At 34.2% G+C, this 18,834-nt stretch overlaps 2 protein-coding genes across 6 annotated transcripts in view; one reads left to right on the top strand and one right to left on the bottom strand.

Annotated features, from left to right (window-relative positions):
* The first annotated feature begins 557 nt into the window (after positions 1–557).
* Positions 558–18,834, top strand: part of LOC126867991 (uncharacterized) — a 148,628-nt gene continuing 130,351 nt past the window's right edge. For all 5 annotated transcript variants that reach the window (XM_050623101.1, XM_050623102.1, XM_050623099.1 and 2 more), the window contains exon 1: positions 558–929. The gene's annotated coding sequence lies outside the window, so the exon portion shown is untranslated. The remainder of the gene's footprint in view (positions 930–18,834) is intronic.
* Positions 16,432–18,586, bottom strand: LOC126867994 (uncharacterized). Its single transcript, XM_050623106.1, has one exon. It carries the CDS (start codon positions 18,095–18,097, stop codon positions 17,237–17,239), a length of 861 nt encoding a protein of 286 aa, XP_050479063.1. The 5' UTR covers positions 18,098–18,586; the 3' UTR covers positions 16,432–17,236.

The following is an 18,834-nucleotide window of genomic DNA, read 5'->3' as shown; positions in this document are numbered from 1 at the left end:
AATTGACCACTGTTAGCGTTGCAATCTCATTCTAGACTGAGTCGATACTGTCGTATGTCACACCAAAATGACAAGAGAATCTCGTCTGTGCCCAGATGACGAACAAACTAGAATTTTTGATATATTTATTCTGTCATTTGTTTATAATACAATACGCCACGTATGTACATATATACTTGATTAGCAAAGCTTTCATATTCTAAGCTTGCGATGTTTATTATTTCTAATATGTTATTTCATTTCTAAAACATTATCACTATCAATATCTTTAAAAACATGTTTCCTTTTGCATTTTTTGTTCAGATACGAAGTAATTTTTTCAAAGATCAAAAATAAAACGCATGTTACTTTACCGACCATTGGTTAAGAACACGTACGTCCCAAGTACCCAGCAAAGGACCCCCTCCGGTCCCCATTGGATCTTTTACCAGACCCCAAAAGGTTGCGCGTCAGGTGGTCTTTTTCCCTCTTGTTTTCTCCCCCACCATTCAGCGAGAAACATCGTATCGTACTACCTGCAAGACGATTGGTCAGTTCAGAGACAGGTCAAACGGCAACACATCGGTTAGTTAGTGTTTCTGTCACATTCATCTCTACGTTTGGAAGCGTAGTCGAAGTTGTCGTTGAGATCGCGTTTCGAATTTATCTGAGGTCTGTACCGAGCCACGTGAACGAAACAAGCGCGCGGTTTCGTGTCTTTGAAAGCGTGTGCGAGTGGCGAGGGACGACCGATCGAGGGAACGGTGAATTCCTGCGTGCTTTTAGCCGCGAGCTTTTCAAACAGTGGAAATTATGCGCCGCGGTGACGCGAGTGTACCGGAGTGTTTTGACACGAGCGTGGTGCGGTGATTTCTGTGAAACGTCGCGTTCGATGAATGAAGAAGACGCTGTTACGCACGGGAAATAACGCGGGAAGAACGAACGTCGAGGTGAGTGCCACTGTTTTTCTACAACGATCCCGCGAATTTGAGGTTAGGTTAGGGCTGTACGTGACTGTCTCTCATAGATATTACCTTACGGTGGGCTGGAGTGTGTTGCGTATTCGCCCACGAACAATACGCTCCTTTGAAGGGTTCAGGCATCCGAATCCAGTCGGGGCCTCAAAAATGGTTCTTTTCACTTCTAAACGATGCGTGCCGGCGCATGTCTCTCTTCCTCCCTGGCCCCCCTTTCTAGAATGTGAACCTCTCCGGGATCCTGCTGTGTTTCTACTATAGTCCTCTGCAACAGGTAGTGATGGGCCAATATTTCCGCGCGCGCTCTCCCTCGCAGGTTTGCTTCGTTTCTGTTATCGCGAGACTTCGCGTCACGTTTCTTTCTCCTGATAAATATGTATGAAATTTTTCAAGTACTTCAATCGAATACTTTATCGATCTTTTCGTCGTGTCGATATTCTACGTCTGTAAGATGCTTTGGATGTTGGACGTTCGATCATTCAAAATGTTCTGTGATACATATATATATCGTCTAATAGAAACTTCTTTTCTTGTTAGAGATCATATAGAACTATTCAGTCCATTATTTTGTCATGTAACTCTGCACGTAGGAGAAACTTTATGTTATTATTCGTTCATTTCTAACGTACATATATCAAACAAGTTTTCGTCTACATATACCAGATGTAGATTCATATCAGATTCACGTCAGATTCACATGGATCTATTTATACAAATATTTCGTAATACATCTTTTCGTTTCATACAAATTTCATATCTGCATTTATTATTTCATATCTTCTATAAATCAAATGTCCTAGTTCGTATATCTTGTGACATTTTTCTGCCCAGTGAGAATGTCATATTATACAGGAATATATACATGTGTAATATGTATATAATATTTCATATTTCATTTGGTCGGTAGTTTTAATATCCCTGTTCATATAGTTGTATTAAAATCACGTTTACATCAGATTTATATAGCGCTATATTTAATTTTCCATCTAGGGAAGAAATATTTTTAGAAATTTCGTAATAAGTTCGTTTCTCATGATTTGTATTTTTCTTTCGGAACAGTTCGGTTGGAGCGTTTGTATCGCGTATCCCCAGCGTTTTAAATTATTTCGTGCCTGTCGTTGATGCATATTTGTGCTAGACTTTCGAATAATTTAGACTCGTAGGAAATGTCTAGTGACATCCGTCTGAAACGTGCTCCGTAAATATTAAAAGGGGTACCGTTGCATTCATACGTGCTCGATTTTCGGTGTGCAATTTGACCCGCATTACACGTTATGCGCTTTTACGTAACGTGTGTAGATTTTGTAATCGAATGCCTATCACGTCGATATTCCACACTTTGAAAAGAATCCGTTTGGGAATAACACGTGTACGTTCGGTCGTGAATAACACGTGTAAATTCGTTTACGTTCGAATTGATTTTACAACGATATTTCCACTGTATTTTATTTGTAGTTTACTATCATCTCTTAATGTAACGATATTGTAGTGAAAGTGTAGCGATTATTGCACTTATCATTTTTGGAGCATCCTGTACTTCCTTCTCCAAGCGATATCACGGAAATGTACATGAATGAAATAAGATAAGATACACTTGCATCTCTAAAAACCATAGATTAAAGTTGTAGAGTGAGAAGAATAAAAATTTCTTTTATGACGATATGAACCTATTATTACTCTGAAGAATTTGTTATAGAATAATTTTAATTCAACTGTAACTTTTATCGTTGTACCTCTTGAGAGATTATCGTTAATTTTAAATTATAATTAAAATTTCTTCGCGTTATTACACAATATGAAAATTTTCGTTACTTTTTGTATATACTTATTTGCTCTTCTTTATTGTAGAAATAAATTTTATATTATTACACGTACAGCTCTAACTAGCAAAAATAAGCATTGGTAAATTTAGACATCGTATAAATCGCCTAAATATTCAATGCTAATTTTTCTCCCCTATTTGAAATGCAAGAAAATTCCATTCGGAGTTTTACAAGACCTAAATCTTAACGAAAGTGGGTAACTCACGTGCTTGAGCAAGAATATGATCTTTTATTGCGTGTTGCGCGTTTACACTGTGCTGCAGTTATGAATAATTTATAAAATCATTGCAAGTTTATATTCGAGAATTTACATCCTTGAGTTATATGAAAAACAGAAGAAAGCTCTTGTTGGCTCTGTATTTTCACTTTTACTCGCCCTTAAGTATTCTTCAAAGTTTCGTTTGCTACTTAATTTTCAGTCCATACGTTCCCTAAAGTTCTTGTTTTACATTTATGTCGGGAGAAAGGGTATTTATGCTAATTACATGGAAATACAGCTTGCACGTACTTTGGTTTTCGTTCGTCAGTAAAGAGTCGAGTATAAACTCGACAGGATTTCGTATAGTTATGTGAAAATGTAATAAAATGCTGAGAACTATTTTTTTATTGTATAGAACGAGTCGCGTAGAGCCATTTGGTTATACAGTGGCGTGTATAAATTTCTGCTCAGTCAGACTTTCCATTATATATTTTAAAAACGATACATAACAGATTTTTATCAACGTGGTATAACTCATGAACACGCCTTACTTTACTTGCAAAATTGGAAAACCAGGATATTCAAAAGTTTCCTGTGTCATTTTATTTTATAGATGTCTATACATTACTTACGTGATAATGTAACAGTTTTAGTATGACTCGGGTCGTAAATCATTATTAATATTTTGTAGTTATGCGTTTTGCAATGATAAAGTCAGAAAGCTTTTTATTTCATCCTTATTTATGATTTGAAAAATGCTATGATGCTTGAATGCTCCAGCTTATTTATGTAATGTTTCAACTTCATATATATTTAACTGAATTTAAATCCGCCGATTCTATTGACTAAATTGAAACTTTTACTCTGTTTGAAGATAACCATTGTCAAACTAAAATTATGTACTTTAAAGTATGTTTCATCTGAAATGCGTAGTTTCTGGTTGTTTTTAAAGATAGAGGAAGAAAATTATTTTTCATTTTTCACTTGTATTTAGTTAAAGGAAATAGACGATATAAGAGATAATATGATAGAGCAGTATTTTAGAATGTTTGTACAAAATCATGTATATGTTTATATTTATTATCTTAAATTTATTATTTCGCTTGTATCGTATTAACTTATAATTTGTAGGGGATCGCAGCGACTCTTTATATTTATATCTGTCTCCATCGTGTCTCAATTAAACATAAGCTAAATTCTAGAAATTAATCACAAGTCTTTCAGATATCTTTTGGAATACATAGCAAAAAATCTGTCTGACTGGAAACTTCTGCACGTCACTTACAAACAGTTGCGCGCATTTGGGTCGCGTATAAATGATTAAAAAAAAAGAAACTGTCGCAAATTTAGAAAAAAATAGATTGCAGTGGACTCGTGGAATGTTTTTTTCGAAACGTGGTTGGTCAATTCATCGAACCATAAACACGACCAATGATATGAAGAAGAATGCAATCACGCTTCTGTGAAATATCGCAAGAAAAGCAAGCAGGAATTTCATGACTATAGATCTTATACTATACTATATAGACTCATTGCAGAATGTAAGTGTTAGTGATCGCAGAAACACGAGCAACAGGTTGCCAGTCGAACTTTCAAAGGATCCAGTTTTGATGTAATTAACCATAGGAGATTGTACTATGCGCGTATAGATCCATTCTGTTTCGTTACGATCTTCCGCAAATTTTACGAGACGATCGTTGATCGTTTGGTTTCATTACGATGTTCCGCAAATTTTACGAGACGATCGTTGATTGTTCGGTTTCATTACGGTCTTCCGCAAATTTTACGAGACGATCATTGTCCCGTTTCGATCGATTTTCAATTGCATGGAAGCGAGGCCTTGAATTACGTGAATGATAGTGTGTTCGTCGCTTGAAATTATTCGGATGTGGAAGATTAGTTTAATCGAGTTGATCATTAGTTAATGGTTGATCATTTTATGGTTTGAAAAGTAGTTTTGTACCATTATTTCTGGTGACCTTAACGGGTATTATGAAGAAGAGAATTATATATAAGTTAGGAAAAAGATACTCATGCTATTTATTGTTAATAAGAAACGTCAGATTTGTAGTAATTATATAGTATTATTTTGCCAGTGATACAAATTAGTGGAAAATTAATGATTAGAAGTAGTAGTTGCTACGTTCTTGTGAAATTTGCCGGCTGTTAATTTCAATTTTGTTAAAAAACTTTGCCTTATTTGCAAACTTGCACGTGTTATTTATTATACGTGTATTATTTATTATATACATTTGCTCTTTATACATGCATCTTTGCTGTTTGTATTAATATCGGAGACTTTTTTATCGATTTAGAAGAATTTTTATTTAATAATAGATATTTAGAAATTAAGAAAAAGTTAAAAATGCAACGATGACGAATATGTGATTTTAAAGATACATCAACGTAGAATTTAAGGACTTGTTATTTAAAAAAATCGGTTTTCTGTGCATTCACCACTTATACATTTCACTGTTCGCAATATTACGAGTCTTATGATTTATAGGAGAGGAAACCATGTTAAATCTAAGAGAATACGGCTATATCAATGAAAAATTCAACACAGTACTCGAAGCTAAGCTGGACATTATGATTCACTCGTACATACATTTATTCAGGTTTGATGAAAGAAGGATATTCATTTTGCTTGACAATGGCACCAATGCTCGTGACTTTTACCGGATGTACAAATAGATGATTGACCGTGTCTGGCGTAACACGAACAGTTCCACAGCAGAAATTTCTTTCAAATCTGTTTCAAATCTGCTACAGAATGAACAATTTCGATATGCTGTTTCGTTTCGCAGTTACGCGCTGCGATTCGATACGTTCCGGATATTCATAGAGCATACTTTAATTTACCTACTGATTGTGCAATGCTAGAAATACTTAAATATTTAAGTGTACCTGAATATACTATAAATGCTTAATTTTAACATTTTGCTTTGGTAGATGTCAGATTATATTTCAAGTATTTAACATTTTGTTTGATAGCGATACACATATGTGACGCTTTAAGATCAATTTAGTTTTATTTTATTAGCTTAGTTTTTATTTTAAATGAGTAGATATATACATACGTAAATAATGTGCTTGGTTAAGAAAGAAGGAACAAACCTGAGACGATTATTATTTACAATAAGAACATATTTTATTATTAGATATAGTGTAAAAACAGGTAAATATAGCGTAGTATAAATGTTGTATAGGTAAAAATATAGTAATATAGTGTAAAGATAAAACAGATAAAACTAATCTGTGATGAACGGGTTGTTCAATTCACTGTAACGAACATGATAGTGCTATGATAGACACTATACATAATCATTCTCACATTTTGCATAAAAATTATCAATATTAATCCTTGTAAAAGTGCCTGTATATGTTATGTTAGTGATAGATTATTACACAATAAATGCCGCTTTCTTATTTTCTTATTTCAAACATTTTAAAATTGTAAAACATTCCACAATTGTCTTAGTTCGCGCGTTATTTAAAATAACAAATACACCAGATTTTTAAAAATCTAGGATAAATAAATTTACGTAATTGTAAAGATAAGGATTTACGAGGTCCAAAATTAAGGAATTGCCATAATTCGTTGAAATATAGGGCACAATTATAATCTTTACGACGATCACACGTTTCTCCCGTTATCGTTGCATTTCATATATTATTTATTATATTTGTTTAACGAGTTCGAACAGATTATAACTAAATATACATGAACTTTCGAATTTATAGTCAGACAAACGCAGTACTAACGGTATATGATCACAAATATTGTCACAAATCTCATACTCACTGTTTCCTTGATGGAGGAATTCAGGCGTAAAAGAGTTCAGTCGTTCAGTCTTCAAATAGTCTTATCGGATCACCAAATTCCTACTTTTTTGTTCATCGTGTTATAACAAAATATACAATATTTTCTCTCGAATGATTTAAGTGGAGCATAAAATCTTATACATATACATTATCTACTTAAGTTCTGGCAAGAACGGGTAGTAAATTATGGATATTATTGATTATTTTGTACAAAAAGGAATATCCAACTGCCAGTCTTTTTACATACAACGAAGTAACCATTATTGATTTATATGATCATAAAATGATATCGATTGAGAATTTAATTTCTATATTGCGAGTCTTAAGAATTTGTCACGCTTTCTCTAAAACTTGCTTACATATGATACCTGAGTAGATAAGTGTGTTTTTTTCTACCAGCAGAATTCTATAGTACAGTGTAGCAGAGTAGAATCTCGATTTATTAGAAGATTAGAATTAAAACGGAACGATCGATTTATTTTAATGTATTATGGGTAATTAGACTTGTTTTAAGCTACGAATTCAAATATTAATATTAATAGTAAGCAGTAGCATAATCAACAAAAACATATTTTTTCAAAAATTGTACATTTTTGTGAAATTTAAATCCTTCCTTAATGTATTGTAGTATAGTGGATCCCCGATTATTACGAAACGATTGATTATTGGGAAATTATTACTGTCGACATATTATCGATCGATAATCGAATTAACAGAAAATTTCTTTCATAAAAAAAAATTGAGCGTCGAAAATAGAAACTCGGGAAAATTATTGTTTACATTTTCGTTGAAAAGTTTTTCTTCCTGTTTAATATTAACATTTACAAGATAGTTCCAGACAAATATAATCCTTTTCCTTCTTCCAATTCATTATTTACAATCATATCAACATCTATATTTAGCAGTTTACTTGGAGGATTACAATACTTTGAAGAGATTGCTTTTCTAGAGATGCTTTTTTGAAAGTTTTAGCGATTATAACGTTTGATTGAATCTCTTAAAGTTATCTTTACTGAAAAGAAAGCAATATAAGAACGAAGACGTAAAAATATAAAAATTCGTACATTCAAACTGCATTTTCTACGAGTAGTTCAGATGATAAAGCTTCTGTAATGTATTGGGCTGACAACTAAGTGATTGCGGATTTTGCCCACCTGATGACAAAATCCGTAATCACTTAGTTGCCAATCCAATATCATTCACGCGTTAGATCCAATTACAAAAGAGAAGAAAAATATGCTCGGGACGAAGCAACGACAAAAAGAAAGTGAGAAGGTTTTCTCTGCCAGCGATCTAGTTAATTAGTATGTCGTGTTTCATGGATCATTTGCATAATTTCCGCAATGACTATGAATGAGACGCGGGATATCTTTTCGAGTGCTCTGTCAACCTTGAAACGTCGATTATTAATATCGCACTTGTTTCCTTCATTTTCATTCCGAAACTGTCAAATCGTGAAAGTTACTTCAGCGAGTTATACGCGGTTGAAAACGAAGGAAAGAAAGTTGCAGTTGTTACGACGCGTGCTTTAAAACCGTGTGTACGTACATACGTACGCATTTTCGTACGCAACTTGAGTAACGACGATATTAAAATTCGCGTATCGAAAGAGAAATCCATTCGGCGCGGTGAACGCTCTTTTGTTGCATAGGAATGGAATGCCTGTTATGTTTCGGTTTAAAGCGAACATTATGTTGAGAAGTACACTCGAGAATTGAAGTGTGCAATTAGGAAGAGAAACTAATGCACTGAAACAGTTTCTATCAGTTGCGTCTAACGTCTACTGTGGTCTCCGTCGAATTTTTACGTTTACTTACTCAGTCAAGTAGGAATGAATTTAGTCTTATAATTGGGCAATGAGAATTGTTTTAATGGAAGAAGAGAAAGTGCCTGGGGAAAAAGGAACACGTAGTAATAAAGAGTAAGATTGAAAGGTGAAGTTTATCTCTTCAAGCGGACGCAATTAATGTAGATATTTTCTCTTTAGATTGAAGTATCGTTACGTGTTTTAAATTGCAGTTGTGAAAAATTTCAAAAATTGCGACTTTGATCGTAAAAAATGCCAAATATAAAATGTAAAATATTGAGAATATTGAGATACAAAGTGTAATATATAAATATAATTCTATGATTGTACGAGCTTTTGGTTGAAAGATGGGCCAGTTAACGCATTACATAAGAAAGAAATTCTACCTAGCTGTATAAAATAATAATTATGCAGGAAAATGATTATTTTCGTGACACGAAGTTATTTCATCTCGCGCTAACCGAACAACTGACAATTTGCGTAACAAATTATCCTTTTTAACCAACACATACATTATTAAAACGATCAATATTCATTCTTTCGTCAGGTGGAAAGTGCTGTTAGAATTTACAATACATGTACCAATTATATCGTTATATGCTTCCTGTTGTGACTCGAGTAATTACTCGAAGACGTGAGACAAATAGAAAAACGATTGATCGGGATCAAAGCATGCGGGAAGCGATCGCGAGAAATCGTCGTTGCTCGTAACGAGGCCATTGCCGGTGTATTTTCTCAGTTATCTAGGAAACGGTTTCGTCCGTTCATGGCAAGTTTTTTTCATCTTTCCGTTGCTGCGGTGTGCGCTACATAACAAACTCGACGAGACAACTAAGTTGAGCGCGATCGTTTTACAGAAATCGTTTTCCAGGCTACGGATGGCTCCAGCTATTTTCCGTGTGCGAACGGTAAGCCTGAAATTAAACGTGTTATACCGTAAATATAAATTGTTATGAAAAAGTCGAATAAGCAAGTAGATACATAAATCAGTCGAATAATTCATAATTCTTTATTCGGAATCGATTTCACAAATGACCAACCGGAAAATCATTGTGAAATTAAACTTTGCAAATAGAACAAAAATGTATAAGTAGAGTGCAGCTTTATTTCTACGGTGAAGCATAATGGATTTATCATTTATGATTGGTCCAGGTCGTATTTCTTACTTCTCAACGTACATGTTCCGGTAAGAAATAGTTTGAGGCTACAGACACGCATTTCCTGCACCTGTCCTATATGTAACACGTTGACCATGGACATGGATAGATACGTAAAGTGATGTACATACGTGCATGCATTGCTGGCCGTCTTGCATAATTGCGAAGCAATACAGTGCGATTTTTCGCACTTGGTCATTTTGCCTTATATCGTACTATGGATTACATTTCGTTTTCTTCCTTCTCGTTGGTTTTTTCTACTAGCGCCAGTGAAACGTTATTGGTGTATCGCGCATGATTTTCAATGTAAATTGATACTTAGGGAAACGTATGAGCTTTATCGTGTCATTATGCCATGATAGCGTGCATCTTGGAAATGCACGTTGTCCATTAATGTCCAGGTTTTGTTTTTACCTTTCAAATATACCTACCGTACAAATATATACTAAACTTCGAATCACTTTTCGGTCTTGAAATATTTTGTTGGCTAACGTTTGAAACGTTCTATTAGAGAGGCAAAGAAATATCGTATCGTACATGTATTTTCAAAATGACACGGCTTGAACAAGATTTTCGGGAGAAGCGAAAAGTTGTTTGGAATCTTAAAGGAATTATTTATTTAAACGCGTAAGATTAGCGAAAAAGTAGATTCTAAAGGACAATGGCCAAATATTATTCTTGTAACTTTTCATTTTTATATTTGAAATTCTTCTTCAACGATCTTGACGTTCTAATTTTAATTCTTCTGGCAATTCTTTGAATTATTTTGTATCGTGACACTTTCAAAATACGCGTGTAAAGTAGCATGAGAAATGCGTGCTTTACCTTGCTGCATTCTTTGGTTCATTTTCGATCGAATCGATACTATCGTTAGGAAATTTCTTAAACTTGAGGAAAATATCAATATTCAAGTATGATTTCGAGTTGTATGCTAATGATTTTTTTTCAATACTAAAATCCTTTCTCTAATTGAAATCAAAGTGAGAGTGGAAAAAAATTTCAGGGAACCATAATTGAAACAAAAATTATAAAGTTCGCGAACGATAACATTCTTCGCGAAGGAATATACTTCAATTGATTCTTGTAAGAATGTAGAGAAAACTAGGGATGGATATCGTATTTCAGAATTAACAATTTTTTTTTCTCTGGTTATTAGACGTTTAAGGAATTTCTTTGTTGCAACAGGGAAAGGTAAATATCTGTCATTGTTAAAAAAGTAGTATTGTTTCAATGCTCGCATAAATTGTCTGCTCTTTTTGTAATTGGGTTAGTATAACGTGTGACGACCAGGCAACTGTTGCAACTGTAGATACTAAAATACTTGAAAAATAAAAATAAATCGTATTTAGGACGTAAAATGAAAAAATATATATAAGTAGTATAAATTTGGAATTTTATCAAAAATTCTGCTTATCTCAATATATTTAACTCAATACTTTTTTTTTTGTTTGTTTGAGTATTCTAAAACTCGTGTGGTTCGTCTTCATTGTAGTATCTCTATGTTTCTTATTTATCTTTCCATTATATTTTTTTCTCTTTTTTTTTTTTGTAGTTCTTTCCTTCATATGACAGATGGAAATCAATAGCCCAATTTACGTGAAAAAACAATCCGCACTTGTTATTGTTGCCACACTTGCTGCAGTACTATAAGAACGTAAAATATTGATAAAGGTACCATAGGTGTATCATAGAGAAATTGAAAGAGAGAGAAAGAATTATGTTTACTCAAGTGAACATAATTCGAATTTTGTCACCTAACAGTAATAACAAATAATAATAAATTGCCACTCATATATCAAACGACTATAAATTTATAAAAAGTATACATATATTTGGTATAAACCATTTGTTTGTCATTTAAAAACTCAATTGTACAAAACACGACGTTTAGCTCATGTGACATCACGAATTATTATAATATTTGGTTGTTTATGTAAAATTGCATTGTCCGATTATTTCATTGAAAATATTTATTTAGTTATAGTTCAGTTTCGTCTTTACTCAACTCACTTTTAACTTAACAATATATTAAAAGTGATGTTTCCAAGTGCATTTCCATAAAGGTAAAAAAGTTACATCGATATGCTGCACACGTTCACGGACGTTACCTCTTTTAGCCACACTCGTCGCTGTTTGCATTCGAATGTAAATTAGTTTGACTAATGCCTCGATGGAACGTCTTGAAACCTTTATCAAAGTCATTCGTGATTTATCGGTCATTCCTTATTTATCTCGTAAAAAGAGGAACAATCATTCTTGACAAATATGTATCGAGATACAGAATTATTACATCTACTGCAAATTTAAAAATGTACAATCGTTGTTTACTATAATAAAATAAACCTTCGATATCGTGATTCAATTAGGTTCATTGTTTAAAGACACGATAATTAGTTTCGAATTTAGTATCTATATAATCGATCCTGTGTACAGAGAGTAGTTGCAGCAATGAAGTGTAATTTCAGAAATAGAAAATAAATAGTATACCTTTTTTTATATCTTTTTACAGCCATAACACAGAACAGAAACAAGAATTAATTTTTTATTTAAAACAAAAGTGTCAAATCAATATTCCATCTCTTTTGGCGATAAATATGTTTTCTAATTACGTTTACGCGCGGCTATTTAAACGCAACGAATGATATTCTTCTTGCATCTAATTATTCTCAACGTCCAGCTGGTTCTACACATCCGAGAAAACATTGTCGAATGTAATTTTACACTCTCATACGAGTGCATGCAAGTGCGATCACGAACACCTATTCGTTAAAATTCAGAACTTAATTATTTCTTTAAAGGCATCGAATTGCCGATCGTAATCCGACAGAACGAAGTGAGCGATTAAATTGTTCTGGCGTAAAAACAAGGGTTCCATGAATCTCGTAACCCCGTCTTTCAAATTAAAATACGGCAATTTGTAAGCGTGTAATTATCGGTGTTATCGTTGTTTGATTTTAATTGACTTCTAAAGATGATCTGTAAAAATAAAAGTAGCTGTTTAGGCGACCTTCGCGCGGTGAGCCTTTTCTCCGTGGAATAATAATGAGCGAATTTCCTTAATGCATTTGCGTTCACGTCTAGCGCGTCGAGCTATCCGTGCTCTAATTTGCATTAACCGTTGCCTCGGATGCCCGTTAGTAAATCATTAATTTCAATGTCGACTGTGAAACGGTTTCGCCGGAAAATGGAACGTTGCGTTCAACGATGCGAATTTTACGTGGGCTCGTTAATTTGCGCGAAATGAACGCATGGATTAAACGATGTGATCGAGGTATGTAATTGGATCTTGTAATCATTCGTGTTTTTTTCTTTTCTTTTTCTCTTCTCCTTTTTTCAAACATCACGTTTGTTATTTATTACAGCAAGCTGGACGTTTTATCGACATTAGGTACAATGTTCATTATATGTACTATGTATCATGTTCAGGTATACATTACGTAAGATGTATTATATTTGACGATGCGGAATCCTCATTATGGATTTTAATATTAATAAATCTTGTTATTAGGCAGTAAATTCAACTGAAATTTTTAAGCTTTGTAGCGCTGCATTTAAGGATTATCGATAGGCTTTGCTGCTGGAGAAGCATATTTAAAATCACACGATCGTGTTTTATATTATCGTGATTGATTGATTACAATTTTGTGCATCAAAGGGATGATAATTATGCGGTAAGCTACGTAAATGCACGTAATTTGTATCTGACCATAATTGAGACTTCAAGTTGCTTACTAGACACTTATAGTTTCAAAGTCACTCCATGGAGATGATGACGTAATATTGAGCTCATTCCGCTAGAAATTTACATTCGATTTCGGGTCGCAGGAATTTATATGAGTCATACATTTCTCAAACAAAATCGCAAGTGATGTATCAATTAAATAGAATAAATTGTTTTTATTGTTTATTTAATTCTTAATGCGTAAATGGCAATACATTCGAGTTGTAAAACGCAGAAACGCTATTTAATTATTCATATTTTTGTAGATAATATCAGAACAAGGGCTCCCATAAATTTTGCTACGGTCACCGCATCATATATTTACTATTTTTATTTTATTATTTATTTTAAAGCTTTTTTACTTTTAAATGGGCATAGATTGGACAAAATTAAAGTCTTCTCTTAGAAAGCTGGAAAGCTTGTTACAACTTGCTTTCAGTTTCACGCAAATTCCACACTCCTGACAGAGTTAACGAACGAAGATCACAGGAGAAAAACATGATAAGTATATCTACATGAATAATCTAATTTTAATTTTACTTTATGTTATAAGGATGATTTTAATATCACGTAAGTGAAAATGCAAATGTGTAATGATTAAAAAAACAATAACATTATTTTCATGCTATGACAAACAATTCTTTTAGAATTTTAAAAAGCACGATAAAATACATGTTCGTTAAAATGCATATTGCAAAGAAAAGAAGAAAGATAACTTTTGTGAGATAAGATAGACAACGCATCGAATATTAAAATTCCTCTATGAAAATTAGGAAGTTTCTTATAATGTACTCTTTTTGTGTGGTTCAAACGCGAATAATTTACAAGATATCACAAAATCATTATAATACGCGATAACGATATTTATATTTACATAAAATTTAAACTAACATAGAACAATATAACGAAACCACAATAGCCATACCACGACCCATAAAAAATATTTCATAAACGAGCAGAACAATATCATCACTCAGGTCATACAATAATATGCACTGGCATACAGCAGTATGACATTAACCGGTCAACAATATCTTAATGCACGGAAGCACGATAGCTTATCGAGCGAAAGAACTGCAACGAGGCGAACGAACACGATACAAACGGAAACTTTTCATACATCGCGTTTCGTCGTTGAGATTCGTTTTCTCTGGCGACCGTGAGCTCGCGCATAGTCCATAAATTGCAAATTTCTCTGTACTTTCACATCAACTGCCTAGTTTCGCCTATACGAGACCGCAATTTCAGGGTCAAAGGACATCACTGTGACCTTGATTCTTGAGGCCATCTCGGTCACGAGAGTTTGTTTATAATGGAAAGTATATTAATAGAATTGATATAGTAATCGTGTGACCGCTTTACGGAATCAACTCTTGGTATCTGAATGCGAGAACGACCGATTTGTGATTAATTGTTACGTACACTTTCTAATTAAGAGTAATTATATTAAGAACTTAATGAAAAGCTAAACTTGTTGTGATTCGTTCAATTTTTATACTTCAATTTTGTTCTTTATTTTAACAAACGTGGAAGACTTTTAATATTTTAGAGAATTCTTCAGCATAGAAACGAGAACTTATATTCTATACGTATATCAATATCAAAATTCTTTCATATCGTTAATTTATTAATTTTTTTAAGTAGAGTCTTTAGCGCGATTGATAGGATGCATTTCTTTATGAAATCGTTTGGGAAATTGTTTCATGAAATATCAAACTTTAAAGGATTATAAGATGTACACTGTGCCCTATTGTTCGAACGTATCAGAAGACTTGCTTACTTTTGAATTGCAATTAAAGAACTGGATAAATCCTGTATACGAAGGATTAATAAAACAGAGAGTTTCTTTTCAACGATTTTGTTTCTCCTCGTGATCCTTTCTTGCCTCTGTTCCGTGCTCTATGAATTTTATATTGTAAGACGCTTCCGCGAGGAAACCAGGCCAAATCTTACACGATTTATCGTCCCATGCTTTTATAAATTATCAATCTTTTTATACTTACTGCCTATTTAGTCTTCCTCGTTACGGAGGGCAATTAAGTTACCAAAGAAACACCAGTCGTATATTCTTTCTTGTCTCTATAAACGATACGGTTTTTTATTATGTTTTAATTGGTTCATGTTAAGCTGATTATCTTCTCCTTTACGTTCTTCAATTTTTGCTCTTTCTTCAAGCCTTTGAACCCTTCTTTCATACCCTTGATGTATCGTCGACACGAGAAACTCGTAATGAAGCAAACAGTTAACATTGACCCAGATCATCGTGCTTTTTTGTTTCTCCCCGTAATGCTTTGCACATGATTAATCGACGGGGCAGTAGTATATCGTTTATCGCGTTAAAGTTCAGAAAAGGTAACTTCTTTCACGTGCTATGTAGCTTGGAAGTTTGTTCGCAGGAGGATTGCATCAGGTGTACGCTTATAGTGACAGGGCACATTTTGCAACCTCCTGTCGAGTCTTCTTCAGTTGAGCAAAAAGTCAATAGCGTCGACGTATTATGTCTATATTCTTATTTACGAAGCGATTTTTACAGATAGCGGGAAAAATAGTCGGCCACGTCTCATGCCGTGAAATTATTGTTCATCGATGACATTTATTTTAGACCATCGCAGTTTTTGTCAGAGCTAATCCACCGGCAGAATTTGAAAAATTATAATAAAGCTCGATCGAAGATATTAGGCACATCGGTAAAGTAACTGAAGCTGTCAAAATAGAATTCTCAACTGTTTATGTCTTTAATCCTTTGAGTACTTGGTCCATACAAGCAACATGAAAGATGTACGAGCGTTTAATGCTTGCAATGGCGAGCATAGAAAGAGCAACATTCTGTTTTCGTAACTCGTGTGAAATAAGTAATGTTTATTTTTACATTAATATTATTATGTCGAGAAAAAGAGGGAGAATGAAATATTTGCAACATTCTAACAGATATTCGAAGAAATATATATATATATACCATTTATTTATAATGGTGCTATAGTATAATATACTTTTTAAGTATGTGTTACCTATACCTAAATTAATTTTATTATGTCGTGGATACACATAAAAGAGTAGATGAAAACAAAATCATCGAAGAAACGAGATATTATATAAACAATAATGTAGACGTATACACAATTAATTTTGTACTGTATCATGAAAGAAGTAATTACTTTCATGATATATTTACAAAAAGTTCAAATCATTGGAATAATTCTTTTTTCTATTATTATTTTAATAAGCACGGGAAGGGTTAATAAACATATATATAACATGTAGATATGTTGTAAACATTAGTATATCTTTGAATGCGTCAACTCAAAACTGACGCTTATTTGATATCGAAGATTTGAAGTATACACAGCTTGATGTCGTTCAGTTAGCAAAATTGAAATTTTCAAGCGCAAGCTGTATTCTTTTGAAAGAAATATCTCTAACTTTACGACCATTATAGCTAACTTCGTCGTAAACCATACTATATAATATAATTATCAGAATTGAAATCTCCGCGTCCTTTTTAATGAATTATCTTTTCTCTGTTTTTCCTTTTTTTTTCTTTTTTTAACGCTGGTATTCGGTACGAGCGTGTCATTGAACCTAATTGCAATACTAGCGAAACTTGGTATATTTCTTCCGAAAGATCACAGTTGATACTCGAAAGCCAGAACTTTAACAATCAAGTTTTTTCCACTATTGATTCGGACGAACAGAATTTATAACTACTACGTGCCTCTTAAATTTATCTACGTTTCAACATTATAAGACTTCAAGGCCATTTGAACGTTTCATCGCAAGACGCTTCATCTTCCAAGCTCAAGGGACAGTATTCATCAGCAGTGACCCTGTCCAAATCCCCTATATCCGCTCTAGGTTTGAACGGTAGCTCGGAAACCAAAATACCTTTTAGTGGTTCTTTTTCATCCGCGTCCTCCTCGAACTCCCAAAAATCATCATTGGAAACGTGATTGCCGATGACCGACTTAAAATCCTTTTCACTGAACGTGATCGTCTTCACGTTTCGTCTTTTGGGTAATTGCTTCTCGCGTAAAATGTCCCTAGACATGGCCAGCTTCCTGTCGTATTTGATTCTCTTAACCGTGCTCTTAGACACTCGGGAGACTGATCGATGACGATCGTCGTTCTCGCGACGTTCGAGGTCACGGTCGTCGTGATTAATAGGTTGTCGAGAATCCTGTTCATTCTCGGTCGACTTCCTTCTTTCCAGCTCCGATTCCGCGACAGTTCCCAGGAATGCATTTTTATCGGTAGATCCCCCTGCGGCGGCCTCGTTTTCACTGGTGCCACCTGTCACCTGTGGCTCCCCATTCGTTTCCACAGAATCATTTTCTGCAGCTTCGACCGCACGCGCAATCGTTTCGACAGCTTCGAGAATCTCCCGCGATGGCTCCACAGGCGGATCGGGGTGTGGCGTGGTAACCGCGGAATTGGTCTTATCGACCGAGTCAGCTTGTACGTCGGACCTCATTCGCGGATTCTTTCGATACTCTTCCTCCAAGTAGCTCCGGAACTGGTCTCTGAAGTAACTGTCGATCATTTTCCACACGCTGGTGCTGTACCAGGTGAGTATACCAATGAGAAACACGCCGCGAAAGATCAATCCCAGCATGATCACACCCGAATGTTATTTATTGCTAAATATTGCTCGTGGTAAATCAAACGAATAATAAGAATGCGCATAATTTAACGATTGATATTTTGCTTATTAAAATTTATGAAGGGTCTGTGATAAAATGTCCATGATTATGGTCTACTGTAATGTAAGCGATGGAATACTTTTAGGAAGTTTGAGTAAGAGTACCTTATGACCTAGAGAATCGATACATAGATACTTGATACTGTGGTACAAACAAGGTAAAATAAATATTTCTGTAGCTCTTTGATGTTGAATCATGTTACGTGTTACGTTAATGCGAGCGTACGTCTAGAGTTCATGTTCAGAAAGCAAAGGATAATTTGCAGCGTGTAGTTATAAACGCTGAATTACTCCAAGAAAATGCGTTAGATATATCGATTGTAGTATCGTTAACTTCTCTCTACTATATCAAACTTCGTCCAAGATTTTTTCTCAAATTTTGTGAATAGTTTCGCTCAAAAGTTTCCGCTTATTCCGTTTCCCCGAAATAATATTCCTTTAGAATACTTATAGCTTCCTGCATTTTTGGAAATCCCATCGTGACAAAAACTAAAATCGAATTGGCGATTACGAACAGTCGCATCATTTCGAGACCACTGTTAGATCTTAACCATTCGCTGAATCCTTGATTATCCACGTCCTTTTCAACATCGTTTTTCTCATTTTTCTTGTCTTCCGGGCCGTTCATTTCGTTCTGCCGTCCTTTTCCG

Source organism: Bombus huntii, chromosome 7, assembly GCF_024542735.1.
Source record: "Bombus huntii isolate Logan2020A chromosome 7, iyBomHunt1.1, whole genome shotgun sequence".
Taxonomy (NCBI): domain Eukaryota; kingdom Metazoa; phylum Arthropoda; class Insecta; order Hymenoptera; family Apidae; genus Bombus; species Bombus huntii.
This window is presented reverse-complemented; position numbering and strand designations above follow the sequence as displayed.

Excerpts from the sequence above, each read along its gene's own strand:
- LOC126867994 (XM_050623106.1), bottom strand. The coding sequence starts at position 18,097 with ATGCTGGGATTGATCTTTCGCGGCGTGTTTCTCATTGGTATACTCACC.